The sequence below is a fragment of the Amblyomma maculatum genome, chromosome 4, assembly GCF_055883805.1.
Source record: "Amblyomma maculatum isolate TAMU_Amacu chromosome 4, ASM5588380v1, whole genome shotgun sequence".
NCBI classification, from domain to species: Eukaryota; Metazoa; Arthropoda; class Arachnida; order Ixodida; family Ixodidae; genus Amblyomma; species Amblyomma maculatum.
In genome coordinates, this window is record NC_139347.1 from 58,051,892 (window position 1) to 58,079,614 (window position 27,723).

The 27,723-nt window shown below is 43.1% G+C and overlaps 2 protein-coding genes across 2 annotated transcripts in view; one reads left to right on the forward strand and one right to left on the reverse strand.

Annotated features, from left to right (window-relative positions):
- The window catches only part of Naa15-16 (N-alpha-acetyltransferase 15/16), a 120,518-nt gene extending 102,581 nt beyond the window's left edge, over positions 1–17,937 (reverse strand). The window contains exons 1-12 of the mRNA XM_084601615.1: positions 17,775–17,937; positions 17,338–17,422; positions 16,830–16,934; positions 12,850–12,938; positions 11,773–11,841; positions 11,253–11,387; positions 9,065–9,212; positions 3,992–4,111; positions 1,084–1,179; positions 860–966; positions 477–549; positions 212–387 (exon numbers count right to left, since the gene is read on the reverse strand). Coding sequence (XP_084457741.1) covers positions 212–387; positions 477–549; positions 860–966; positions 1,084–1,179; positions 3,992–4,111; positions 9,065–9,212; positions 11,253–11,387; positions 11,773–11,841; positions 12,850–12,938; positions 16,830–16,934; positions 17,338–17,422; positions 17,775–17,831 — 1,260 coding nt within the window. The 5' untranslated portion in view covers positions 17,832–17,937. The remainder of the gene's footprint in view (positions 1–211; positions 388–476; positions 550–859; positions 967–1,083; positions 1,180–3,991; positions 4,112–9,064; positions 9,213–11,252; positions 11,388–11,772; positions 11,842–12,849; positions 12,939–16,829; positions 16,935–17,337; positions 17,423–17,774) is intronic.
- Positions 17,938–18,082: 145 nt separating this feature from the next.
- On the forward strand, positions 18,083–26,600 carry LOC146191145 (ras-related protein Rab-33B-like). Its single transcript, XM_084601616.1, has 3 exons — positions 18,083–18,625; positions 20,973–21,188; positions 24,092–26,600. Exons 1-3 carry the CDS (start codon positions 18,413–18,415, stop codon positions 24,338–24,340), a joined length of 678 nt encoding a protein of 225 aa, XP_084457742.1. The 5' UTR covers positions 18,083–18,412; the 3' UTR covers positions 24,341–26,600.
- The last annotated feature ends 1,123 nt before the right edge of the window (positions 26,601–27,723 follow it).

Sequence of the window (27,723 nt, forward strand, 5' to 3'; positions counted from 1 at the left end):
CACGGCCATGGTGATATGCCAGTTTGCGCAGTGCATGGGTTAAATGAATTAGGGAACTTCTTGGTACAACAAACACCTGCGCACACTGTTGAGCATACATGTACAGCAGGAAGGAATGGAAGTCCAGTACTCAGCACCCAATAAGAGCCGTTGAGGCTTCCTGAGGCTAAGAAGAGAGGCTCAAGCATTTTGCTCTCGAAAAGGTACCCACCTTGTATATCCTAGCCTTGGCCACAAACAACTCGATGAGGGTCGGTGTGTGCTCGATGGCAGCATTGATTAGGTCTAAAGCTTTGGCCGTGCAGCCCAGATAATCGTAATGCTGTGCTGCATAGTAGTAAGTCCACAAAAGCGCCGTCGCTGGCTCCTTCTCCTCAGAGTCCTTTTCTGCAAGGTGCAACCACCCAAGCATTGCATTTCACTCGCTCTACACCCAACCTAGAGAAATGCCATCAAAGCTAAGGTGGCATACTTGCCTTTTTCAGAAAAAACCTCATACTTCTTTAACGAACTAATATAACCCGTCAGCAACTGCTCAATGATTTTTACCTGAAAAGGAAGAAAAGGAGACAATATGCCTCAGTAATAATAAAAAGAAAGATGCTGACACCAAACTATGCCACCAAGATGAATAATTTAAACACGCACCATATATGCACTGTACCTGAAGAAATGTTGAGGAAGAACCAAGACTATTTGCAAAAACAGTTTGAACTTCCACAATAACATATCTACATTCCATTTTAATGGAATGCAAAGTGGAAAACAGCATGCACTGTGCCATTTAACACATGTCATATAACAAACAGGCAACCTCGTTCAAGAGTCATCCCACAACCAACATATCTAAATACTTAACTCTTTCCGGGCTTGTGTAAAGAGGCCGAAGGTCTACAAAAAGGGGTGGTACACCTTTATGAAGTGCTTTCCGCATGTATTTGTCCACAAGTGCTCGAAACTGCTCGCCTGCAACAAATTCGGAAAAAACCTTGCTACAAAATGAACCCCACCCGATGCAAATTTCTCGACTACAAAAGCAGGAAAAGCACGAAGCTGCTCAATGCACAGCTCGGGTGAGCTTACCTGTGGCAAAATTGAGGGGCAACCTTCTTGGCGTTTGTGAGCGAGGAAATTTCTCTTGACATTCTTCGAACAACTTGAGTTCGTCTTCAACACCCTCTGCATGAAGCATAATGCCACTTCTGAAAATCTGCTCTACTCCGCACAAGAAGTGACGGTCGCTATGATGATTTATTTCTCCCAAGGAAGTGGTGGTCATGTACTAGAGTCATGCATACGGACTAAGCTCATGTTCAGCTGCACAGAGTATGGTTCGCGACAAACAAGGTGTGGTTTGAGCTACATTCATGATGCAATGCGGGCTTGGTGGAACTGAAAACGTAAACCAGCTCCCAATAAAATGCAGACGTCTTTCTGCAGTGAGGATCACAAAACAATTAACTGCTACAATGAAAAAATTGCACTGCAGCCACCGCCTGTACATTGCAAGTTATTGTGGACGCGACTACACAAGTGTGGCCAAAATAATGTAAAGCCCATTTCAACGCTAGAGCTTTTTTTAACGCATTCAGTAGGAAACACATGAAGGTTGTTCTTTTTTTCTTGATTATATGCAAGTAGACTACCAACAACTGGGAGCTTTTATAAAGACCCGCATAATTTTCACAACTTGTGAGAGGAGTTTGACCACCAAAGGATGTTCCACATTACAGCCGCCGACCGATTTCTCAGACTTGGCAGAAACTTGGCTCAACTAAACCTAAACTAACGAGATCTTGACATTATCTCGGTGGTGACGGCCAGTGCCCTTGACAGGAATGCCGGTAGCAGCTTGCTTAGCTCGTGCGGATATGCAAACCCGATTTTTAGTATGTTTGCTTTACCACATCAAGACTGGTGGGTGCGTCGTCCACTGCCACAACATCAATGGAATGCATAATAGCAGCAAGTGCCTTTTTAAGTCAACAATACTAAAAAGGAGGCATCACGATCGCCGCTGACCATGCGCTTTTGTTGATGATTGATGGATAAAAGGTAAGGGGGGAGGGGGGGTAGCCCAGAGTGTTCTTGCAATGAAATTTTTGCATGGACCAGAGTGTTTGTGGTTTTTCGTTACTTTGAAAACTCGGATAATTCGACATTTTTCTCGGTCCCAATGACTTCGAATTAATGAGGTTTTACTGCATATTCACTTAAGACATTCCGAAAGATGACATAGTAGAAGCAAAGACAGGACTCAGTATGGCACCATCATCTGCTAAAACCAGACTTTCCTCATCAATTTAAAACATCAATCTCTGGCTAAACTGAGTTCTTCCAATGATACTGCCATCTAGTGGCAAGACGCACCAGAATAAGCCAATATTTTTATTCTCCAATATTTTATTCTCCAGAATGAGCCAATATTTTTACGGTCCCTTTAAAAACCCCACGAGTCGAAATTTCCGGAGCCCCCCATTACACCATCTCTCACTCCCGATGCCAGTTTAGGATTCTCATCCATCTTGTCGCGCTCCCATCGGTCCCGTGAAGTGCAGACGGTCGCAGCCATTAAATCATGTCTAGTGCACGCACCCCTGCCCAAGATATTGCTCAGGGTCCATAAAGCAAACCAAACTAGGCGTGCTATTTTGCGGCGACCAACTGCTTGTACGTCTTGCTACTATCAGCCCGCGAGAGCAGCTGACGAGGGCTGCTTGATGTCATTAATGGATTTCCACAGCACCGCTTAGTTTTCGTATTCGGTGAAAGCACCTGTTCCATGGCAGCTGCTGCATCAGTGTGCAAAGCTTGTGATAACTTTTGGTGACTGCATTTAAAGATACCCACCCACCAATCAAGATTTCAGAGATGCTCAATTTGGTCAGGAAACTTTGAGGGTTATATACACCGCAAAAGCCTGCATATAAAGTTAAGCCTCAACATAAATTCAGTAAAATCTGCCATTTCGTGCAATTGTTCCGCTGGTGAATAGTTTCAAACCAGCAACAAAATCACTGGATGCGACATACGGGTTCACGTCTACCGTGGACCGTGTGGCTTCCTCACTTGCTGAGACTAGTGTGAGCTGCTCTTCTTATGGTGGAAGAAATTCTCTTTTGATACTTACTTGATCCCTGGCATAGGATGGCATTGGGGCCGAAAGTGCAGAGTTCACTTCGTGGGGGACAGTGAAATGCACTGTAAATAAATGCTATCGGTGAGCTTTATTCCCCCACATTATACTCAGATGGAAACTTTTTCCCTTTCTTTCTTTTTTTCGGTTTGGTTTGGTTTGTGGGGTTTAACGTCCCAAAGCAACTCAGGCTATGAGAGACGCCGTAGTGGAGGATTCCCGAAATTTCGACCATCTGGGGTTCTTTAACGTGCACCGACATCGCACAGCACACGGGCGCCTTGCTTTTTGCCTCCATGGAAAAGCGGCCGCTGAGGCCGGGATTCGATCCCGCGTCCTTGGGCACAGTAGTCGAGCGCCGTAACAACTGCACCACCCCAGCGGGGCCTTTCTTTGTAGTTATAAATTGAAGTTGGTATTATATGCAACTATATGCGGGATTTTACGAAAAATACTCATCGCCAGTCAGCAGGTGCTCAGCCCTGCTGAAAATCTGGACTGGCACTATATTTAGAGCTTTATTGCTACTCTCGCTGCTTGTTTTGCTTGGTACATGAAGTCACTCTTTAACCTCTAAAATGCATGTTTGCCAAATAAAGCAGAACAGGAAGGTTTCAGGTATGAGCAATATCATATATGACACTGAAGGACAAAAACCTTAATGTGAGTATGACTTCATTACATCGAGGTTCAACTTTATTTGCAAACTATTCTACATTTCTAACATTCACACACTCTTAGTGAGAAAAGATAAACAAAAAAGCCAATAGACCAAGAAACTTGAAGTGCGGCCACAGAAATGACATGTTCAAACCAGCAGTTCTAAAGAAAGATAGCCAGAAGAAAAGTACTCACGTTGCCGCAATGCCCTCAGGAGACCATGGTAGTACTCGTGGTTCTCAGGGTTTCTGTTGAGCAGCTCTCTGTATATCGACTCCGCTGCCGGAAACTGACCAACCTGCATCAGCAGGTTTGCTGAATAAGATGCCGAGAGAAAATAGCATTAAAACACGCCTACTGTCAACCGCTCCTCAAGCAATGACTTGCAGCTTCTGCATGCCCATACATCACACAATAAGAGCCATAAATGGAATTGCTCACAAAAAAAAAAAAAAAAAAAAAAAAAAGAATAGAGGGAGAAAATAACCAAGAATTTGGAAAGGTGACATAAAACTTTCGCCTCAGCTGCTGCTGGTGCCTATCAAAGCTGAATACCAAACAAAGCGTATTTTTTTTTAAATTTATTTATTTATTTGCAGTACTGCTAGTCTCTAGTTGCGACCATAGCAGGTGGGCATTACATTCATATCGAATAAATGATGATGGAAATGGATGGATAATGGATGATGGATTTTAAACACACTTCGGGCATTTGGAAACATAACCCAATTTTCAATGCTCCAGTATTATCAAGCAATGCTATAATCCAATAAGACTGAACAGCCTATGGTTAAAGTAGCACTTATGACAAGTTAATCACACATGAGCAAAGAACACAGCCTCCCATCACATACTGCCCTCGCCACTCTAAGCCAGGAAAAAATGCACACATTTTTGTTCTGAAACCCAGCAAATGTTCCGGTAATGTGAAGTTTCCACAAGTGGAAAGACAAGAGATTGCTCCACACCATGCCACAACGACATTACGCCATGACGTGCAATGGTGCACAGCTGTCGGCGAGGCAAACAGGTCATCTCACGGGTGCAGACATGCCGCTTTGCTGTTTACTGTTAACGAGCACAAAAATACCACATCAAGAAGGCGACCCAACACAACACGAGCGCTAGTGCAGTGTCTTGTTCCCTTTTGTTCGCGTCTTTTATGTGCTTGCTAACGACGAGCCCGCATCAACTAGCCCAACTTGTGACATTACTGCTTTGCTGTGCTCTGTACTCTCAAGGAGACTCAAAAAAAGACTGAAGTAGAAAAAAACAAAACATTAAAACGACAACAGCCCGACACTATGCTATGCGCACCGTGAAATCTGAATGTGGTGAGTATTAAGAAAATCCGATCAAAACTTTAGAAGCAATACTTGAATTATTCAGTCACCTAGAAGTTGCATTCTTCTGTCGAATTTTGTTTTACTGTGCCACACAAGTATGAGACAACACCAAATGTGCTTTATTTCTGATTGTAGTTACATTTGGTTTTAATGAATGTAGTTAAGGCTTTTGTGGCACAGTGACAAGCGGCAAACTGCCTGTGCACTTTTTCTCATCTTAACAAGTACTGTTTCATGGTCCCTTTAAGGGGGGACACGGGTCTTGAAGGCGGAAAAATCACCCAAAAATCAATTTTTAGAAAACTGAAGTATTAGAATCTACAACTATTATTCGCTGATTCCACCAAGTTTCTCACCTCTCGTGTCAATATTTGAGGCGTAATATCAATTTATAACAAGTCGGCTGGCTCATTTCAAGCTGATGTTTTCACTAAAATAGCGCATTTTCAAAAAAGTATAGCTTCCGTTCCACGGCCGCGCTCACGGCGATCTTGGTCTCTTTCGAAAGAGCGGCTTTTCGCCTTCAAATTTCGCGCTCCTGCGCGTCGTTTCGCTCATTGGTTCGATACAAACAAAGAAAAGAAAAAAAGCCACAGCACACGTTCCTATTCGTTGCTTCGGTGCATGTGACAAAAAGGGACCCTGTGATTGGCCGTTCGCGTCTCGCGTCGTCTGCTGCGCGCGTCAGGGCAGTCGGAGCCGTGCCCTTAGACGCCATCTTGCCTAGTGCTGTCAGCCTCGAACGCCTCGGAGATCTCGCAGCGATGTCTACGCCAACGAGAAAGTTTACGATGCGTCATAAATACGGCAAAAAAAGGAAAAAGTCGTCGATCGGCAATGCTAAGAAAGGTGCTTTGGTGTTGCGAGACGCCGAAAACGAGCAGATTCCTGTGTCCAGTGACCGTGTCGACGAACCTACGGATCAGCTAGGCCTAGCGGGCCCGTCAAGCGAGCACACTTCAGACGTCGTCAGCCGCGTTCGTCACGATACAACGCTTCTGACGCCTTCCGATCTGGCAAGTGAAAAGAGAAAAGCCAACGCCAAACTGCGGGAGTTGGATTCAACGCCAGCAACGAAACGTAAGACAGACTTTGCCGCCAGCGATACCGCGATCTGCCCGCTTGATGAGACGAGCTTCGCCGTGATTTGCATCGAGTCGATCAACAGCCTTCTTGACGGTGCAAAGTGTAAAACGTGTGGAGGGAGTGTTAAAATCGGCCGAGGTGATCGCGAATACGGCCTCGCTGTCAAGCTTTTCTTGACATGTGTCAACTGCGGCGACAAGGCATCGGCGTGGAGTTCGCCGCGTGTGGACGGAAAGCAAAGTGTAAATCCTTTCGCTGTGAACATTCTGGCTGCGCGCGCGATGCAAAGTACCGGCAACCGGCGGACTGCACACGAAAACGTGGCAGAGCTACGTAAAAGAAAAGCTGACGCCTGCCGCAACGCGTGCAGCCGAGAAAGTGACCGTTGAATGCGCGGAGTCAGTCCGGAAGCTGTACGATGAACTGAACGTTGACAATCCTGGCAACGTAGCCGTGTCCTACGATGGGACTTGGATGACTCGTGGGCATTCTTCCCACATCGGAGTCGGCACTGTCATCGAGCTTTTTACGGGGCTTGTCCTAGACTACGTTGTCCTGAGCAATTTTTGTGCAGGTTGTGAGCGGGGACCGAAAGTGGACGACCCCACGTACCAAGAATGGAGAGCAAGCCACGTCTGCCAGAAAAATACTGATAAAAAGGCTGGTGAGATGGAAGTAGAAGCAGCCCTAATCCTATTTAGAAGATTGCTCCAGAAGCACAACCTCAGATATACAACAGTGCTGTCAGACGGCGACAGCCGGTCCTTCCTCGCCCTGAAAGATGACCAAGTGTACGGCTACGTTGAGGTCATCAAAGATGATTGCATTAACCATGTTCAAAAGCGGATGGGGACAGCTCTCCGCAATCTGCTGTCAAAACAAAAAGGGTCAGGCTCGGAACCACTTGGTGGTAAAGGCAGACTAACTGGTGATCTAGTCAACAAGCTAAGTTCTTACTATGGCTGGGCACTCAAGTCCCACAGTGGCAACATAGAAGAAATGGCAAAAGCGGTGATGGCTACCTATTATCATGTGACATCAAATGATCAGGAGTCGGATCACAGCCTTTGCCCAACAGGTTCAAGTTCCTGGTGCCGGCAAAATGCTGCCAGTGCCAAAGGAGAGCCAGCCCCAAGGCACCGCTACAGCCTTCCTAGTAATGTATGCAAGGCATTGCGACCAATTTATGAGCGCCTCTCTGACAAGAAGCTCCTTGAGCGATGTGCAAGGGGAAAAACCCAAAATAATAATGAGAGCCTGCACTCTCTCATATGGGCACTGGCACCAAAAGAAAGGCACGCATCCCTCTTTAGTGTTGAGGCCACAGTTGCAGAAGCAGTCTTGAAGTTTAATATAGGGTACCAAAGGACCTCGGTAGGAATTTTGAACAAGCTGTGTTTGAATCCTGGCCAGAGAAGTGTGCGGCGTATGGTAGAAAAGGACAAGCTTCGGTCCGTTGCATCTACAAGCAAGCGTGCATCGGCAGAAAATTTGCAGCGTGCTCTGAAAAAGCGCCACAAAGGTGGTAGTGCTCAAAATGACTATGCCCCTGGGGCATATTAACAATGTCTGGTAGTTGACATGTACATATTTTTTACTTTTAGTGATTAAAAATGACTTCCGTTTGTTTTTCTCATTTTCTCAAGATGTGAATTTTGGTCTCCTGTCAAGTTGGTGAATGCGATATCTCAACACCCATTGCAGATACAGCAATGATTTTTGTTTCAGCATTAAGCCAAATATGTGGAGCACACAATGTTGCAAGCAGATTTCTTAATTATTGCTTTAAAATTTTTTAAAATGGCACTTTTTGTGACCACTGTGTTTCCATGTTAAAAAATGGCACTTTTTGTGACCACTGTGTTTCCATGTTACTACTAAACTTCAATGTGCAATAAAATGAAAAATAATCATTAAATCAAAAATCTGCTTGCAACATTGTGTTCCTTATTCATTCTAGTATATAGCTATATGCTAATAAGAAGTTTTTGTGAAGTGGTTTTTTTCATATTGTTTTCACAGCAAGTGCACCATTGTTCTTAATTATCTCAATGCCTAATTGGTTCAGAGAAAAATTAATTATATTTTTGGAATCAGCACCAGGAACTGCACACGTGTGCCAAGTTTCATCACTTTAGTTCAAAAATTAAAGAAAATGGCTTTAAGACCAGTGTCCCCCCTTAAAAGATCCCTGAAAAGTTTATAGGAGGATCATATTATAAGTCCTCAGTTGCAACCCATCACAGGAAGAGGGTCCCATAATAGACATTCCATTAGCCCTTTCCTGCAAGTGACACAAGTGATCCAAGTTATCCTAGCTTTCCTGATCTCTATACCTCTCCACCTCTCTTCCTCTAGAACCCAGTGTTAGCCTAAACAGCCCATAAAGTATCTGTTTCACACATTATACGGCCCGCTCAAGTAAATTTGCTCATTTGTACACAGCACGTATGTGGTGATAAATGAACCTAAACAAGAGAAACCTTAGCTAATGACCCCATATTAGTGTGAACAGCGTAGGCACAAGGGTTAAAAACGTAAGCACTATGGTTTCTGGCATTGGCCGCCCGCAACAGAACAACAGAATAAGATCATGTCTTGTCAATACATAAAAATTAAAGGGAAGGTGACAAGAGTGAATTAAGAATGCATTCCACAAACTTAACCACAAGTCTCTTCCCTCACAAGACCAGTAACTATTTCGAAATACTTAACTTAATGGGACTGCACAAGACAAGTATGCAAGCTACATGGTGTGAGAAGCAGACATACGCAGCACAGAAAAATGAACAGCTTAAAACTTGCAATTCAACAAGCAATCGTCACAGACACCTACCCCTCGTCTCAAGGACTGAGAGCTTGTCACAGATCTGCTCCTCATTGCGCTGAAGGTGGCACAGTGCCTCATCCAGTTCACCAGCCTCCCGCATCACCATGTTCTGGTAGAGCAAGAGCTCACTGTGTTCGTAGTCGTAGCCTCGTTTCTGCAACGAAAAACGATAAGCAGCAGTTGCATAACAGACACTGGCACATACAGATGTCTCTGACACACACACACATAAAATCAACAGTGAGACACATCAGCAGCGGAACTACAGTAATACATTGTACACCATGCCACACAGAGCAATTTTTGGTATTCAAAAAGGTATTCAAAAATCACAGTAATCCTTCTGAACAGTAAAATGAATAATTTTAGGACTCTATATATCAACTAAGTCTAAAGAAACTGCAAACTATTTGGTTAAACTGAGAACTTTGTTAAATCAACTGTGGCATTTCTCAGCCACTTAATTGAAGACGTTAGTTTATATGGTGTAGCAGCATCCAGAAAGCTATCGCAGCATCACATTTGTGAAGCGTAAATGTGCCTAACATGTAATTGTGGCCCGCAATAACGACCAATATCGGTACTGCACAGGAAAAGAAACAACAGAAATTGTTACCTCAACAAGAAGGACTTCAGGAGAGTACAACTTTATTTCTCAGCAAAAAAGTCTGTAATCTTTTGCTTGCATGCTTTTTCTAAGCAATGACCGCACGGATTTCTCAAGCAGTAGGGTTACACTGACTGTAGGGCCTAACAAGTTTAGCTTGAAAAAAAAAAAAAAAAAATGCGCTAAAAAAAAAGGGCGAAAGAACAAGGGAATATCCACAGAAGAGCAGTGGTGAGCAAACACAAAGCATATCCTGAAAAATCTGACACTACCGAACTGCAAAGCATCATCTGATCAATTCAACTCAGCTGAAAACTATAACTCTCATTTTGCACCGCACAGTTTGGTGCAAGTGGGAGGAAAGTACTCCACAGTGTTACCGCTGGCTCGCTATAAATAAATTTGGACCATTCTCTACAAAACAGACCAAAAATAACGTTTTATCCCTTTCATTTTTCGAAATAAAAAAATTGTTAAATCGGGACATAACGAAATTGGTTTCATTATTTTGAATTAGTGAGAGTGAGATATATTTTAATGGCAACAGGAGATGTCTGCCTGGTGGTAAGCCTAGCATGCTACTCCTGATGAGAGTTGAGGGATGAGGGTGACAGAGTGTGGGAGGGGAAGGGGAAATAAATGAGAAAAAAAGAGAATCGGTGTCGCACACTTTCACACGCACATAAGCACACACAGATGAGTTTTAAAGGGTATTGATCAACCCTGTGTCCGTAAGAAAAGTTAACTTTCACACGCGTATAATCACACACAGATGAGTTTTAAAGGGTATTAATCAACCCTGTGTCCTTCAGAAAAGTTAGTAAGGCCTTGGTAGCTCGCGCAGCAGACGATCCGTCGCACCAAGGACCCAGGACATGTTCAAGGCGCAAGGTTGTTTCTTTAGGTAAGCTTAAATTATTGCGCAGTGTCCTGCGATGTGCAGTAAACCGTTGACAGGAGGTTACCAAATGTTCAAAATTTTCACACACATCACATGTAGAGCACAGAGGCCTGCTCGCTATGCCTATTTTATGTCCTATGACCTGGGTCACAGAGGCCTATGACCTGAGTCACAGCATTGTGCTACAGTGGTTACCTGCTCACTGCGGCATCGCGGGCAACGACCTCGCAGACGCCGCTGCAAAAGAACTAAAAGATTCCACAAGGACAATTTCAATACCATTCTCACGAAGAGATGCAGCAAGACTTGTAGCAACTGAATCATGGCGATTGCAACGCTCTCTGTGGTGTGACCCGAACCATCAATATCGACCTCTACACCGAATAGATCCCACTTGCGTCTTTCGAATTCCTCACAATTTGAACAGGTGGCATCGAAACTGTCTACACAGAATCCGCTTAAATGTGTCATACACAAACTACTTCCTACATTATTTTGAATTAGTCAAGCATTGGACCCTATGGGCATCTGAAATGTAATAGAGATGCCTTTGTTAAATCAGGGCTTTCATTAAATTGGCTTTTGTTAAACGGCTTTTTGACTGTACTACAAACGTCACCCATGCAAGCTGCTGCTTGGCCAAGAAAAGAAAAACTGCTCAAGCAATGCACAAAAAGCATGCCTACCGTCTGGGTTTTCCTGAATTCTTCCAATATCTTGAGTGCCATGTCGTAGTCCTTAAGCAGGTGATAGGACATTGAGAAGCCAATCCATGATGCCCTTTGCGTTGGCCGCAGCATGAATAATTGGTACCTAGTATCCTGGAAGCGTAACAAAAACCACTTTAGACCTGCACAACAACCACGAAGAAAGGAAAGTGAAATGGCAAAAGCCTCCCTTGGGATATCCCCCTAAGTAGCTAAAAACGATGATTGAAGGAGTTCGGTGCTGCCAAACACAAATATCGAGCGTTAGCTCAGGGCTGTTCACAAATGACGGCATGCTCCCGTGTCCGTGGCAATGGTTCGAAATTCAGCTGCGGCAATGTTTCTTTTCCGCGGAGTGGGAGCTCAAGGTCAAATCCTGGCGTAATGCAACCCTGACGAATGTGAGCAGTAGAGCTAACGCTCTCAAAACTGAGAGCAGTGCCATTATCCCAGCCATTATCATGACTCACCCGCCTCCCGTGACGCAATGACTGCTTACCCTGTATCCTTCCAAATCACGCATTTGGATCTGAAGAAGTGACAAGTCACGAAGAATCTGTATATTATCCTGCAAGCATGGAAAAAAATAGAACAGAGGGCAGTCAAAGCATGTAACTGCATAGCAATAACATATTGTGTACAGATCTCCCACCTTGCCTGCTCTACTAAGCATCTATGGAGACACAGAGGACAAATTTAAGTTGGCCCGCATTGATTTGAAACATGTCCAGAATAGTAATGACAAATTCCTTAGTTTAGCTAGAAATAGTACAATCAAAAAGCGAAAAATGTCAAACAAACCACAGGTATCACCCACGCCGAACGTTTTCACAAGCAAACTGCAACGAATCAAGACTTTTTTTTTTCCCACGGATTCCCGAGGACTACAACACCACCATTCACCTTAAAATGACAATTTCTTTCAGGGCTTTTTATCTCAAGCTGGAATCGAGTGCCAGGGTGACTTTTTAAGTCCAATTTTCTCAGCACTATCTGTCTTTTCCCAGTGGACAAGAATCAAAACAGCCAGAATTAACGTCCATTTAACCTGAGATTCCAACAATGAAGGGCTCTAACTAGAACTGAGAAATACTGCATGCGATCCTTTTAATTTATTTCATTCACATCATTACAGCTTCGATACATTCCAGTGTGGTCGAAAATTGCTTTCCTTAAGGTGACATCAGGCCATTCATATTCAAACACCTTCAGTAACAAAAACTCGGTGCCAATAGGCGACACTAAACTATGCAATCATACATAGGGCACAGATTAGTGGATCTATAACACTTGCAAGTATGTGCTCCCTGCAGTTTCGTTCATGACACTCAGGCCTTCAAGTTGCAAATTCTCTTACAAAACAGGGCAAAGACACGAGACGAACCCCAACCAACTCATAACCAACCCATGCATACCCTACTTGCCCGAACTGTCGTCCTGCTACAAGTTGCAAATGTTGGCTGAAGGTAGCTAGTATGCAATCAATGCCCCAAAACTAAATGCTGCCTGTAGAGATACGCCTTGCAAGTGAAAGCACTCGCATCGATCATGAGGGGCTGTAGTAGAAAGTGCTTACTTTGTCCCACTTGAGGGCATTCCTGTAGCACTTGATCGCTTCGTCATACTTGCGGTCTGACCTCTGTAGTAAGCCATATACATGCCAGCCTTCGGCAGAGCATCTCAGGTCAAGGAAAAAAAGCCAGAGAGAACCACGCACGCACATACACATACAAAGAAAGAGAAAGCCGATAAAAAAGTGGACACACTACGTCCCTGCTCTAAATTGGCTACACTCAATTCAAACCAAACACAGTGGCCAAGGCTGCTGCTTCTGCACACCATAGATGGTCATCAAGAATGCCTAGCAAGTCTACCTCCCATGGTCCCCCGATATGCATGAGATGATGGCATAATTTGCTGCATTATCCAGGAATAAGCATCTGCTACAAAACGTGCTTCCGTCAGAACATCTAAGAAAGGTGCTCTTGGGAGAATATCAAGACTTACTCGTGGCAAAGCTACAAACACTGCAATCAAGCGCTCTTAAGCTTTCCACAGCCATACCCTTCCTTTCAAACATCCGGCAGTGAGCCTCCTTATGTGCCATTTCTCTCTCTCTTCCCCTTTCTAAGGGCAGGACTAAGCAATGTCACATGCCTGCTACGTCACATATCTCGTCTATGCAGTGCTAGGTGTGTGTCAACTGTCACCTTCCCTGATCACAACAGCTGACTATACACCCTGCTGTGCTCGAAAACAATTCAAGAGGGCTGGGCGATCCAAGGAAAAATAGTGTGCAAGGAGCGTATAGGAAACGGCACAGTACTGGCACTTCCTGCGGACAGTACACTCGTGTATGCATGATAAAGCTGAGACACAAGACAACCAAAAAAGTGACAAATCGGTACTCTGCACAGGTTCAAAAATGCAGACTAGAAGAAATGAAAATGCTGGCTTAACAGAAAGTTTACCAAAGCACGCTGGTGACCACACACTGCAAGGGAGCACATTGTATGTCAATTGACCAATTAAATGCTATTGATTTCTTTTGCACGGAGGATGCGCCCATTTCCATGAATGCAAAATAATAACATGAACAAGGAGACCTAATGTGTCGAGAAAGAGCCCCAGGAGGGCCTAGTTTCAATTTCTAACTGTTTCATTTTGCAGCGCATGTGTTGCTAATATTATTGCAGAAACTATCACAGCTGGCCTGGTTCACTGGCATAGCCATTCATCTGCTCTGCTACAGTCAGCTGGGTCAAATCCGAGCTGCAAGACAGCAACAACTTATTTCGATCTTTTGCACAGGCACAAATGCATCAAAATTTTTCACACATGAAAGAACGTCTAGATCAGGTCAGTGTGCGCACGTTCTGACATCTGAAGCAAAGGAAATCAGTTCCACAGCAGCATTTATAGTGTGAGATATTGCTGACTGTTTCAAGCAAACTGGGTTTAAAGGACAATCAAAAAGACACGGAATGCTGCACAGGAAACATAGAAGGAACAATGGAAGCAAAGTTAAAGAACTCCAGGTGGTTGAAATCAGTCCACAGCCCTTCACAATAATGTCCCTCACAACCCATGTGTAGCTTCAAGACATTAAAGCTGTCATACCAAACCTGATACCAAGCACAATGAAGCATTGATTTGTTTGTTAATGAAAAAAACCCTACAGGGGGCCCCTAACAAAGCAAACAGAAAGATTAAAGAAGTCCCAGTTGGATCATACCGCTCAAAGTGTAAGTCAGCTAGCACTGACCCACATAACTGAGAGCCATGTCACCTGAAGCACTGCCTCTTACAAGTGCCCACTTCATGAAAGGAATTCACACATTGGGATAAAGCTATTCAATCACTACTGTACAGCGCTTATAATATGACATCACTGCAAAGCAGCTAGCCAACAGTGGCATCGCTTCATGAAGTCTATGGTGCCCAAAATGCCATGCCCATTGTGGAAGTACCTAAGTACCTAACATGATTCTGATGAGCGTGCAAGTACTAAAATAAATTTTCTACAGAACATTCCATGGCAGTGATGGGTGATAAGCCGAAAACAGTCTCCTATAGGAGAATGGCATCATATTTATGCTTTTTTTTCCTGCTTGCTGTGCGTACGTCTCTGCATATCAATGCTACAGTCACCTGTACGGATGCTCCTTAGAGGTACTACACATGGCTTACTGAAACAACAACCTATCAATGCAAGTGAAAGCATGAGCACAAAGAAGTTTACTGAATGCAAGTCATTCCTTTGACAGCTATTCCTGTAATAAACTTCCTTCTGCCAGCATGCTGGAGCATGTATGGCTGGTATTTGTTGCCACCCGTGTTCAAAAGCAACAGGGCACATTACTAGATTCGACTCGCAGCAACATGCAAGTTAGTGTCAACGGCATGAACTGCTACATGCAATGCAAAATAGGCCAGTTATGTATAGAGATAGCTTCTACCAACAGACTGCGAGTTAAAATGTAATTTCATTAGCCAAGAAGGTCTGATGCTTTTCCTTGCCTGTGCTTTCTCTACCCATTGAAACCCACACAAAAGTTCTCAACAAAGTGAACCGATGTTTAGACCATAATCTGACTGCGCTGCAAGTCATAGCATCCACCAAATTCTAAAAGCCAAAATGACATTTCCAAGCTCAAGCTTCTATTCTGACATCCATTCTGACATGTGCTCCCTTCCGACATCAGTGCAGAATTGGCAATCTGCTGGAATTTGGGGCCAGATGCACCGTGTTCAAGGACTATAAACTCCAGACTAAGGTGCAAGTCTAGGGCGCAAGTGACATGAGACTCCCCTAGTCCAGAGTAACATGTGCTAGTACAGCACTGCCTGGTGACGACTGCGACGGCCGACACTGTGATATGCGTCACTCCTACTAGCTGCAGCTGCTCCGGCTCCTCATTGACGAAGCCATATGAAGCACTTGTTACCCCCTTCTTTTTTGCCCTTCAAGATACCGAAAAACAAGCTGGCTTCGGACAGACAATGGTGAAATCTGTGACTGCGGCTAGTAGTGTCACATACTAGTGTCACATTCACTGGCGCTGCTTAAAGCACAAGCACTTAATAACACACTGACAAGCTGAAGCATAAATGATATGGATCCCAGCACACACACACATCACAAAATAGGTCATGCTAAGCCACTGCATGCCTGTTCATTAGCCATGTTGAAAATTCAATGTCAGGTTTATAGCGTTGTGACATCTTAATTGCCTCTCAAACCACTAGAGCCAATAGTACAAACTACTGCATGAGGGGGAGACACAGTCATTTGCAGGCATATTACATTGGAGTAATATTACATACAACTCAAAAATGCAGTGGCAAATAATGCATCGCAATGGAGGCTTCAGCCAATAGCGCTGATTGCTTCTCTCGACATCATAGTTAGCCCTCTGGCATGAAATTGCAGGTAACTAGCAAGTGCCTCTGTGAAATGGCGACCCTACTGGCAGAAGGGCCTCCTTTGAGGAGTATCTGCTACTGCATATTTTATTTGTGTCCTAGTATAATGTGTATCACACTAAGCGGTCACTTAATCCTGCATGACAAAGTAACAGTAATTCGAGCGAATACCATGAGTAGAACAAAGCCATAAAATAGAATTAATGAGGGTTCTTCTACAATGTAAACTTAGAAAAAAAAGGGGGATAAAACAGCTAGTGACCTGAAAGCAGCTGCAATGCTGTTCCTGTGTATCCAAAAGCTTAGCACGAATAACACAAAATTCAGTGCAGAACAATAGCCTGCTTTAGTCAGGCTCGTTTACATGCATTACATAAACATAAGCATTAAGGCCCTTGTGCAAAGCCATTTTTGGTAAGCAATCACCAATGAGAACGTTGGCGCCTTCCGACATGTCCTTGCATTAAAAAAAAGTGCTTCTGCACAAACTGTTCTATTAACAGGCTTTAACAGTAATGAGTTTAAGGCTCTACTTCAGTATTTTTGCAACTTCAGACTATGCCACACTTCTTCACGACTACAGAAGAAACCGATAAGTTGCTCTGAATCAGAGTGCACAAAAAAGGATACAGACATGGCTTTTAAGATCATTCCGAAGTCCTTTCCGAACATACTCATATGCTTCATCTTTCCTCCCTAGACAGTTCAGTGTCAGCCCCTTCATGGCCAACGTTTCTGCCGAAAAGAGGAGCGGAAGAAAGAGTTACAATACGCTCTCGAAGCAACACTCACTCAAGCTCGGCAGCTGTAAGCCAAGAGCGTTTAAGACAGCATCGATACATCACTGAGAACAGTGTATCCTAGTCGCGAAAGATAACACTATTATATCTCTGCACAGCTTTTTGTATTCTCTCATGATCACCCCTGCAAAGGTTCTCCCCCAGAACGTAGTACTTTGAACCCCATGCGAATTATAGTTGAAAACAACGCCGATTTGTTATTCCTTTAATTTTTTTTTTCGTAACTACTAGAAGATTACTGCAATAGATCAGTACATTAATCCACACACGATATTCCCACAAGGTCGATGTATCTACAACAATACGCGCCCTTGCTTTAAAAGGAATGAAACACCCACCTCCATGGTCGGCAAACTTCGGGTTGGTTAAAATCTGCTTTGCAAATTTCAACCCATTCTTGTACTGTTTGTGTTCGTAGCATTTCTGAAACAGACAGCGCGCGATTACACGGCTATTGTCGCAGAGGCTATTTGCAACTAGCAAAAAATCTGCTCAATTGTTTGAATTTTAGTTAGATCACAGATCGGATGACGCCGGTCGAGCGGAGACGACGCCTTAATATTTGAGCAACAGACAGCACGGTCACCTTACGCACAGCGAGTAATCTGAAGATTTATTCAAATGCTTATGATTCCAGGCATCAATGCGACAAGATAACCAGCGAAAAGAAAAAACCGCGCGGTTGAGAAGCCCTTTTCTGAGCATTCGAGTCGTGTGAGTAGGCTTAGACCGTTGTTCAGGCGCGCAGTGCTGGACAAAATGAGTCGTTACTCACCAATATTCTTTTAAATAGGGCATTTTCTTTTGGTGGCAGGGGTTGGCTCGGAGACATCCCGGAGCCAAGAGAGGAACCGGGGAATTTCACAAAAGACCCCTTCCGATAGCACTCGTGTCAGAACCGCGTGGTAAAATGCGTGAATGGCGGACGCACGGCATTGCCATTGTATCCTCGAACCCTTTTTCGCAACATAAAAATTTACAATAATTTATTCTCAATTAATGTTACTCTATTTCAGTTCTAAGTGTTCTAATGAGATTAGAAAACGACATCGGTTCATAATTTTTGTTTAATTGTTTATCATCATCAGTCAAGATGTAGTAAACATGGCGTCTCCATGGCCTCGTAAGTGGATATCGAAACCGCTGTTTCTGTGACAAAGGTGCAGCTTGACACGTCTTACGGTCGTTTGTTTCTGTGACCTGCCCGGCAGATTAGTTGAAAGCATCTTTTTCTCTCCTACAGTCGAGTCTGTCTCGTATCAGGGGCTACTGAGCTGTTGTTCGCACGAAAGTTGATGAGTTGGGTCGAGCACAACAGCTGCGTTTGTTTTGGTGTGAGCACCAAGGCTGCAGCAGAAGGCTGAAAGCGTAAAAAGCTCCCTGATTACGTAAAGGCTGTCGCGAGTTTTTAGCATGGAAGAGAAAAAGCAAGCCAATTCGCCGAACAGAGTGAGCGTCGAGAAGCAGAAGCGCATATTCAAGATCATCGTCATAGGAGACACGAATGTTGGCAAGACATGTCTGACCTACCGCTTCTGTTGCGGAAAGTTTCCTGCTAAAACGGAGGCTACCATTGGCGTTGACTTTCGTGAGAGGACAGTCGAAGTAGACGGTGAACAGATAAAGGTGAGAAGATGTTCAGGACTCGCTTTTGTGCTGTCAAATGTTAACTCTCTTCCGCGCATCTCGCTTGTGTTCTGCTTTATTCCGCTCTACAAGGAAAGCTAACTCAAAATATGTCAAGTGTCGGATTTTTCTTTAGTGCCAACCGCTGTTCATACGCTTCTGTGACTGCAGGTGCGAACGCTTGCATAGTAGTAATAACTGCGCGGCAGCAATGGTCTTCCACTAGGTCGCTCTCGCTCTGCTTACTGTCAGTGATTGGAGCTGTATTAACCTGTTGAGATTTGAGTTGACAGCGTGAGTTGGCATATTCTGAATCAAAATATCGCAGTTCTGCATGCACGAAGGTATTTCTTGCTTGTGTTAAGGCCTCGCTTAAGCACCTGTTGTTTCACTTTGGGGGTCGTCAAAAACTTTTGTACTGAAAATTGCTTCGTTTTAAAAGCACACGTTACTTCATTACTTCAGGATGTATGTGCAAATCTGCCTTAAACTGTAACAATTAAATTTCAGCCGCCGACTTGCATGTAAGCAATCATTTTTCCGTGACACCCGCGAAATGGTTGCCTTGCAAAGCGCCAGTTATAACCAAACTTTAGCAGCAGTGAATTTGTGTTGTAAACTCTCTACTCCGGCCATACAATGACCTGCTTACATTTAGTATAGTCACGTTTCTCTCTTATCTTCATCTTTGTTTCCTTGCTGTAATATTTGTAGGCATAAATTACAGACGTATACTTTTTTCCCCAAGGAAAGGTACCATAATTGGAGAGCTTAGTCCGTGTAGTACCGACTGTTGCGCTATTCAAAGCATGCTGAAAGAATTTCTCTCGGTCTAACCACTCACTTGTTTGGACTAAAATTTCACGCAGAGGTAGAATTTAATGGTAATTTTTGTTTTATGTTATGCTTGAAGGGGGCACTTGTCTGATGCAGTCAGAAGTAATCATTATGCCCTCATCATCTGACCCGAGTGCACACTGAAAGAAGAAACTTTTGCAGCAGTGATATTGAAAGCACCATCTTACACCATTGGAGGAATGAGTTCTGTGTTGTTGCAGCCTTCACTGTAGCAGATACATTCTTCCACTGCATACGGCATACTGCTATCAGGACCATTACTGTGAAATTTTATTGTATTGGCCGGCCAGCACATCAGATGATAAGGAAATGGTTAGTTTTGTCTGTGTCAGGTGAGTACCCGATCCAAATATAATATAAAGCAAAAATTGCCACTAAATGCTACTTGGGGATATGTAACCATGCTGATGGTTTTTGTGGACCGTGCCCTTCTGGTCAAAATATTGGCCTCAAGAGACCTGATCAGCTCAGTGGCCCCGAGGTGTTGTCGCATGCATTCTGGGTCATTTGCTGTTTTTGGCAATGAGCCATGGAATCTGCATACTTTATTTCTTCCCTTGCTACTTTAGAGCCTCCAAAACTTGTCGCTTCATTTGGCTTGCCATATGCTTTTAACATTGTTAGGCAATATTTCTGAGATGTCAGATGTATCACGCATGAACCGCAGGCTTAATTGGAATGCAGATCACTGGTGAAGAATGCAGGGTCAGAATTCTGTTGACACTTTTGACCCTTTGAGTGTTCTGTAAGCATGGATGGGAGAAAAATTATTTTTTTATTTTTTTTATTATTTTTTTTTTTAATATGCCGCATAGAATGTGAGTGCCCTATCTATGTTGTTCGGGCTTTTTGGTATGAAGAAAAGGATAGGAATAAGACTAAAAAAGAGAGTTTTTGCTTGCAACTGATTTCACTGTATGTTGTGCCACGCATCAGTTGTATCTTTATATCTGTTTGTACCCATGCACACTACAAATGCACCGTTTGTCACCCGCAAAGGCAAGATTGCAGGACTCATTTTATCACACTCGTATATTGGGCAGTGCAGGAACAACATTTCAGGAAAGCTGGTTTTGCTATTTTAACATTGACTCTGTATGCCATCTGCATTTTATGAACCAAAGAATTACCTGTAGCTGCAAAGAACCATTCATTTATTCATGAAGAGATGGTTTTTAAAAGGATGATGTAGACAGCCCTTTAATCAACATAGCCTCACAGATGAGGAGGTAGATGGCTTTGAGTTTTCATTGCAGTGTTTAAGAACCTGCTTTCTGCATTATAGAGTATTGCTTGGCTCAGGTTGTCAAGCATTTAGCATCACCTGCACATTTTTCTTATGCATATATGCCACATGCATATTCATGTGTCCTGAAAAAACAAAAAAAACACTTCATTGTTTGTTTTTAATGGGGACCTCTACTGTCCACTTGTTTCAGAATTTGCTTGTGCAAAGTTTCAACTCGCTGTAAATATTGTTGGAATGCAGCTCCAGCTGTGGGACACAGCCGGCCAGGAACGGTTCCGCAAAAGTATGGTGCAGCATTACTACCGCAATGTGCATGCCGTGGTGTTTGTCTACGATGTCACCAGGATGGCGTCCTACCAAAGCCTGCCGCTCTGGGTGGAGGAGTGTGACGAGCACCAGCTCACCTCGGACATTCCCCGCATTCTTGTTGGTAACAAATGTGACTGCAAGGACAAGGTACATACTCTGAAACTACAGCCTGTATGAAAGCTTCTAGGGCTACTTGCACATATTGACCAGCCAACAAATTTTAACTGTACTTCTGTTGCATGGAAGGAATATGCTCAGTGAAGGGCTTCAGGGAAGCTAGTTTTGTTCTGTAAAGAAAAGCATGACATGCAAAATGTAAGGCAGGACAAGTGCATGTCAGCAGCTTTCTGAGCAGTAATGTGCAGCCCTTCTGTACTTACTTTCTTCTTTTTTTTGGCTATGACAGGCTACAGAGGCGAAGCATCCATAACAGAGAATTCCACGAAATAATTTGTCCGCATCGGTGCTCCTGGCTCATTATTCTTTCTGCAGCGCATTCACACCATCAGAGAAGTAGCTGGCACCATCTAAGGAAGCTTTTTGCAGCTAAACACAACTAATTTGTTTCAATCAAGGAAACTTGTTTTTTTTCTTTGACGTTGAAGATTGTTAGTTCTGTTATACAAATGGCTTGGATAATTAATATTGACAGTTTACTTTGTTTTGCGGTGAGAACCAGTGACCTCTAGTGAATATTATGCTCCATTGTGTAGAAAGAAAGGTGTTTTTCATCTCTGTAGTTTCCACTCCACTGGCAAAAAATGTTGATGTAGAATATAGATGCAGCATGCTGCAAACAAGCTGTCATTAGAGATCTGTGTATGAGGAAGCATCACCCTTTAGGAATGCTTTTCCTACTTTAGTGTCATCTTCTTGATGCTAGTGTGTTCCTAGGGGTTAAATGAAAAGAGCAGCTGGTGCAAGAATTTTTTTTTTCCCACCATCCTGGAACTGAACCGGAACAAGTCGGAGGAACCGTTCCGAACCAGTTCATAGTACGGTTACGACTCACGTTTGCCGGTAACTTACCGTCAATATATTTTTTTTATCGCTGCTTGTAAAGAACTCTTCTCGCGTATTTCCAAAGCACCATTGCGCACTACAAACATCACATTAGTATTAAAAAATCCCTTGCAAAAAGACGAGAACAAAGGAAAATATAGTGTCACATGCATAGCACCAGTCTCTGGCATATACATAGTTAATCTTGGGGTATGTGCTTGGTTTGACCTTGATCTAATTTCAAAGTCCTTTAACGGGAGCCGGACAAAACACTGTTGTACATGAAGTAGTAGAGGTATCGCTCTAAAATAAAATTCATGTGAAATTTTTTGTATTTTTTAACTTTCTTTCGGCACATGGCAGCTTTAGTTGGTTATGTGCCATTGAAAGTAATCATTATTTTTCCCCCATCCTGTTCTAATCATCGGTCACTCATTGCTGAAGTCTGTACAACCAAGTGGAGCCTGTTACATCAGATGACAAAAACAGTAGACGGGCTACTATACGAATTTTCAGCTTTTATTATATACTGGATCAGGACAGAAAACTGAGTATTAAAAAATGGAGTAAAAAATGCACCAAATTTTTTTAACCTGCTTGAACCTGTTTGGACAGGGTCGAACATCCGAACCAAACCCGAAAAAACTCCGGTTCGGCACCTTAGCTAGCATAGATCCTGTGCATTGTGAGTACTATATTGGAATGAATGAATTGCCATATATATATATATATATATATCTTTTTCTTTTTAGCAGATTGGGGTGAACGGGGATTAATGTGGTTATCAGTTGGGTGCAATCTTTGTTGATATGAAACGTTACTAAGTGCAAAAAGACAGTGCTTTAATGCCTTATTTATTTGTGATTTTGCGACAGTTGGAGGTGGCTTGGTTTCAGGGAACAGCTAGCCATATTTAGTTTGTTCAAACTCTCTATTGTAGGTGTTCTGATACAGAAATCATAAATCAATATTCGCTGTGGCAATGAACTGCTTTTCAATATGAATACTCACTCTGCAAGCATCCTGATATGCAGTAAACCCCCCATTTTGTTAGAACCTTCGCAATCAGTGCAAAATTTTTATTGTATACATACTGGGTGTTCTGGGGTGTTCTACTTCAGTAAGTTTCTCTAAATCTTTATTTGAGCCACTGAGGTCTGTTAAAAAGCCTGAACAAATGTTTAATAGTTTATGTACAAATGGCATGAGTGTAAAGCATTGGAACGAACGTGTATTCGTGCACTACCAATGACGTGGGTATAAGTCATCTGCAGTCTGCTCTAGTTTGCAGCCGGTACCAGCAAGTTGAGTCATTGCTTCTCTTTTCTTCTATTTCTCTATAATTTATGGCCTCTTTACATGTTTTTTCGCAGCCAGTTTCCCCGAAGTAGCCATATTATGTGCAAAGCAAACAAAAACAGGTGCCAGCAGTGAACTGAAGCTAAATCATGGAATGAGCACATAACAACACTGTCTAGGCCTCTAGTCTTGGCCTAGGTGATGTCATGATCAGGGTTATTTGACATCAAAGACTGTGGGCGATGATGTCACTCCCTATGTGGAGTGCTCACTGTACAAAAGTAGTTTTCCCATACCAACATTCTATGAAGTGCAGTAGAGCTCTGCTACCATAATTGCAGAGGACCTCTTTATTTTGGCATGTGTGGCTATAGCTAATTAGTATTTCTGAAAGATATTAACTGATGGTGCTCAACCCTGCATACAGACTTTCTCAATGCAAGGCACAAACATCAGTGAGTAGCCTGTGTCTGGAGCAACCCATTCAATAGTTAATCAAAAGAACTTACAAGAAGGGTGGTGTCACTGGCTTGTCATAGTAACATCTGGTCACCTGCTATTTAGGCGCGTTCACACCGTTCTTTATACCAAAAGTCAGGCCTTCAACAGACTTGCATTTGCTTGTTTTGGTAGCCATACAAACTTAGTAAAGTACCATGTTGTTCTGTTCTTTTTTTGTTTTTTTCTTATCGCAGCCTGCAGCTTTTTCTAGTAAGTTTACATGTGCTAACCTATTGTGGTATTTCCAGGCTGCAGTGAGCACTAACATGGCGCAAAAGTTTGCTGACATGCACAACATGCCCCTCTTCGAGACATCTGCAATGGACGAAAGCGAGTCGGACCACATAGAGGCCATCTTCATGACGTTGGCCCACAAGCTAAAAAACAGCAAACCCATGATGACGCCATCACCTTGGCAGGCTGAGGAGCGCTCGCGATCCGTCATGTTGCGCCATGGCAGCGAGCGCTCTTATTCGGAGTCGACGTGCGCCTGCTGAAGCCTTCTCTTGTAGGTGATGCTGCTGTAGTCCCATATTTCTTTTTTTTTTCCTTTTTTCTACCTGTGGTACACGCACACACGCTGAGATCTGCTCCCTCCTTGTTTTAAACCTCTTGTGAGCCATTGGGGCTCACTGCGGTTCGTTTAGTGTAACTGAATGCTTATGGGAGAATTTAGATGCACAGTAACCCGGTGAAAAGCCCAGGAGGATTTACTGGAATGATTGCCTTCAAGGTACCTTTCCTCCTGGCTTTTCTGTACAGCTGTGGCCAGTATCAGTGTGGTGAGGTGAGATTAGTAAGATGAGGGAACTGTGAAGTGTTAAACCTGTCTGTGGCATTCAGTAAGTTAGCTGCATGCTGAATTGTGTGCTTCTTGTTGCAGCTTTGGACAGGGGTGAAGTTATGTTTCCGCACAGTAAATTTACACGTACGCATTCGTTTTTGTGGTTTTTAGCCTGTACACAGCACCAGACAAAGAAAGCTCTGTGCCTATGAAGAATCAGTGTCACATTTTCTGAAAGTTGTTCGTGCAGCTCTATTTATTCGTGCACAATGAGAAAATGGCTGTAACTGATTTGGGCAGCTGTTCATGACTGTATTAAATTGCATTCAACCCTTGTCGTGCAATTTATACAGTGGCGTGCTGCAGAATAAGTGGCAGCTTTGACATGCAGTTCAGAGTGGCCACCAGCTTGAATGACAGTTTCAGCACACGCTTCATCCCTTGAACTGACATGGCTCATCTGTGCTTACAGCATGTTTCATTAGGTAAAGTTTTTAGGTACAGTTGGGTCTGATACATGAATTCCAGGCGTTGCACATTCCTCGACACAACATTATTTTTTGACTGTGTGGGACTATTGTCACGGCTATGCCAGGTCTGGTAGCAACTTGATCTCTACCTTGAACTGTACTGCAATGTCTACTAAGTTAAACGCTGTTTGCAGTGCAGACCTGTGGGTGTTTGGTAGATGTTGTAACCTTGAAACCTGGAGTAAGAAGCACCTGTGAAAAGAAGGGACAGCTGAAATATGCTTTGTCTTTGCAGTAAGGTTGGTCTTCATTATTGCGATATAAAGTATTTAAAAATTCTGTTTCCTTCATTAGTCTTCAGGAGAGTATGAAGTGCATCTCAGTTAAAGTTTTGTGACTATGTGCAGATTATGAGTAAATGTTCACATGTGAAACTTAAATCAGATTTACAGTACAACCTTTTTCCAATCAGATGATGCTGGCAACAAGCGATAAGGTTGAGAAGTGAAATCAGCAGTGACACTAGATGCACAGCACTCGGTGTAGCGATGACACTGGGTGGAGATGGAAGCGTTGGTAATGCAGTAGGTACTGTCTGCAAGTGCTTACATTCACACAGCACACTTCCATTGAGAAAACAGTGGCATGTTGGTAGCATTCATGCCCCACTTTCCCCATGTTGCCTTGGCAGACATGCAGGTACCATTATAGCAGCTGGGTGTCTCCGACTTTTCATAAAAGCTTTCTTTTTTTTTTTTCTCGCTTCTTCTTGCTGCAAATTCCATCTGTCCCTTGCTTTCTGTCTCACTGTCAATCTTGAGAGATTCATGCCAAAAATATTGAGATTCATTTCTGCTGGCATCATCACTCTGTTTAACCATTTCTGTTTAGCATCCTGAAGATATTGAAATGCGCACCCCCTGTGATTTTGAGTTGCTTTTTGGCTTGTTGCCAGAAAATCAACACTGCTGACTGTGATGCCGCGTGCAGAAAGCTGAACGACGTGCATGGTGACGAGCTAGCATGCCCCTTTTTTCGTGGGTTATATTGTTGATGATTGACCATCACTGAAGTGAGATAAGGTGGCTTTTTTATTTTTTATTTTTTTTTTTTTGTATTATACCAAGACATGCTGTGGAGCCCAGAACAAGGTGAGAATTAAAGCTGACCAATTTGTCTCGGAACGGAAGGCTGTGGAATGACATTTGAGCTCTAGGTCAACTCATTTGCTAGGCGTGTAATGGTTCCAGTTGAGAGTCAAAGTGGTGCTCTTAGCTAATTGACATTGAAGCTGATAAAAATTGTAGTACATAGCAGTATTCATAGTTATCGAGCTGTTTATGGTGTTTCATATAATTTCTTTGTTGGAGAAATCATTAACTGCTCGAAAAGGGGTCTGCATACTACCTGCTACTACACAAGCCTCTATATTTTAAATGTCACATTCAGTGATTTATGTTAATGTGTCTGTCGATAAATAAAATACTTGTTTGTTTGTTTATATTTTTGTGTGTCAAGGTTATTTCCGTTCACTTGTCGAAGGTATATATAAAGTGCTGTCTTCTTTTTGGTGCCTTTGTGTTAACTCTTAAGCCATGCGGCCTGCTCTGATTTTCAACAAAAGCAGAGCTGAGACGTGGATTTATGTATAGTGGATCAACACCTGTTTAAATTAGAAATATTTAATCTGACTCCATTGCCAAGCAAAGCAGACATAATTGTAAATAGTACTGTGAGTCAATTTTTATAACGAAATGATTTTCAGTGCCATACCGTTTTTGCTAAAAGTAACCAGGCACCGGGTTTCAAGATGTTTTGGTTTTTCGGGCTGCTATAAAAACTCCACTGTATGACAAGAGAAGCAAAATGTGTTGCCTGGTTCTTCTGGCAAAGGCGGTACTAGGTTTGTCAGTACTGCATGTATGTGCAGAGGAAATATGTACTTTTCAGATGTTATGGTACTCAGTATGTGTATATTAAATTTTGTATGAAGGCTGCAGCAGTCTGGTATTTCTAGAAGGAATTTCTGCCAAGTATTTCATTGGCAGAAGAGAAGGTCTGCAAAAGTCTGTAATGGCGGGTTTTTAATTTTTTTTTATTTTATTTGAAGAGAGTTTGTTTTGGTCAGGATCCAATAAAGCAGAAAGCTCATACTTGTCTCCTGTTTGTGCCGTCGCACAAATTATCAATTTATGCCCTGGGCTTGTCTTTAGTGCAGTTGCAGTACTGCCTACATCCTCGCAGAAAGTGCGCACATGTGGCTGTAGAGCCGATTTGGCCATTGCAAATGCCAACAGATTAAAAAAACCTTCACCAGTGGGTTTCAAAACCAGGCCAAGACAAATGGGTCAACTTCATTGGCTGCCGTGTTGGACCAATGTGTTATCTCAGCAGCCGGTTTCTGCACATGCTAAGTTGTCAATCTTTCACACTGCACTTTGAATGTTGTCGTCTTCATATCCCTTGGCAAAGTTGCTGTAACGACCAGAATGGATGGTATTCTTTTTGAATGTGTGGCTGTATTTTGACGTCTGGCCTCCAGGTGGCTTATGAAGAGGACAATGTTGGTGTCTCGCACACAAGTTTGATGTATGAATACCAATTTATCTGCTATTGAGCACCTCTA

Bases quoted from the DNA above. Each gene is read 5' to 3' on its own strand.
- LOC146191145 (XM_084601616.1), top strand. From the start codon at position 18,413: ATGGAAGAGAAAAAGCAAGCCAATTCGCCGAACAGAGTGAGCGTCGAG. The intron at 18,626-20,972 runs GTGAGAAGATGT...GTTGGAATGCAG, and splicing joins TAGACGGTGAACAGATAAAG to CTCCAGCTGTGGGACACAGC. The intron at 21,189-24,091 runs GTACATACTCTG...TGGTATTTCCAG, and splicing joins AATGTGACTGCAAGGACAAG to GCTGCAGTGAGCACTAACAT.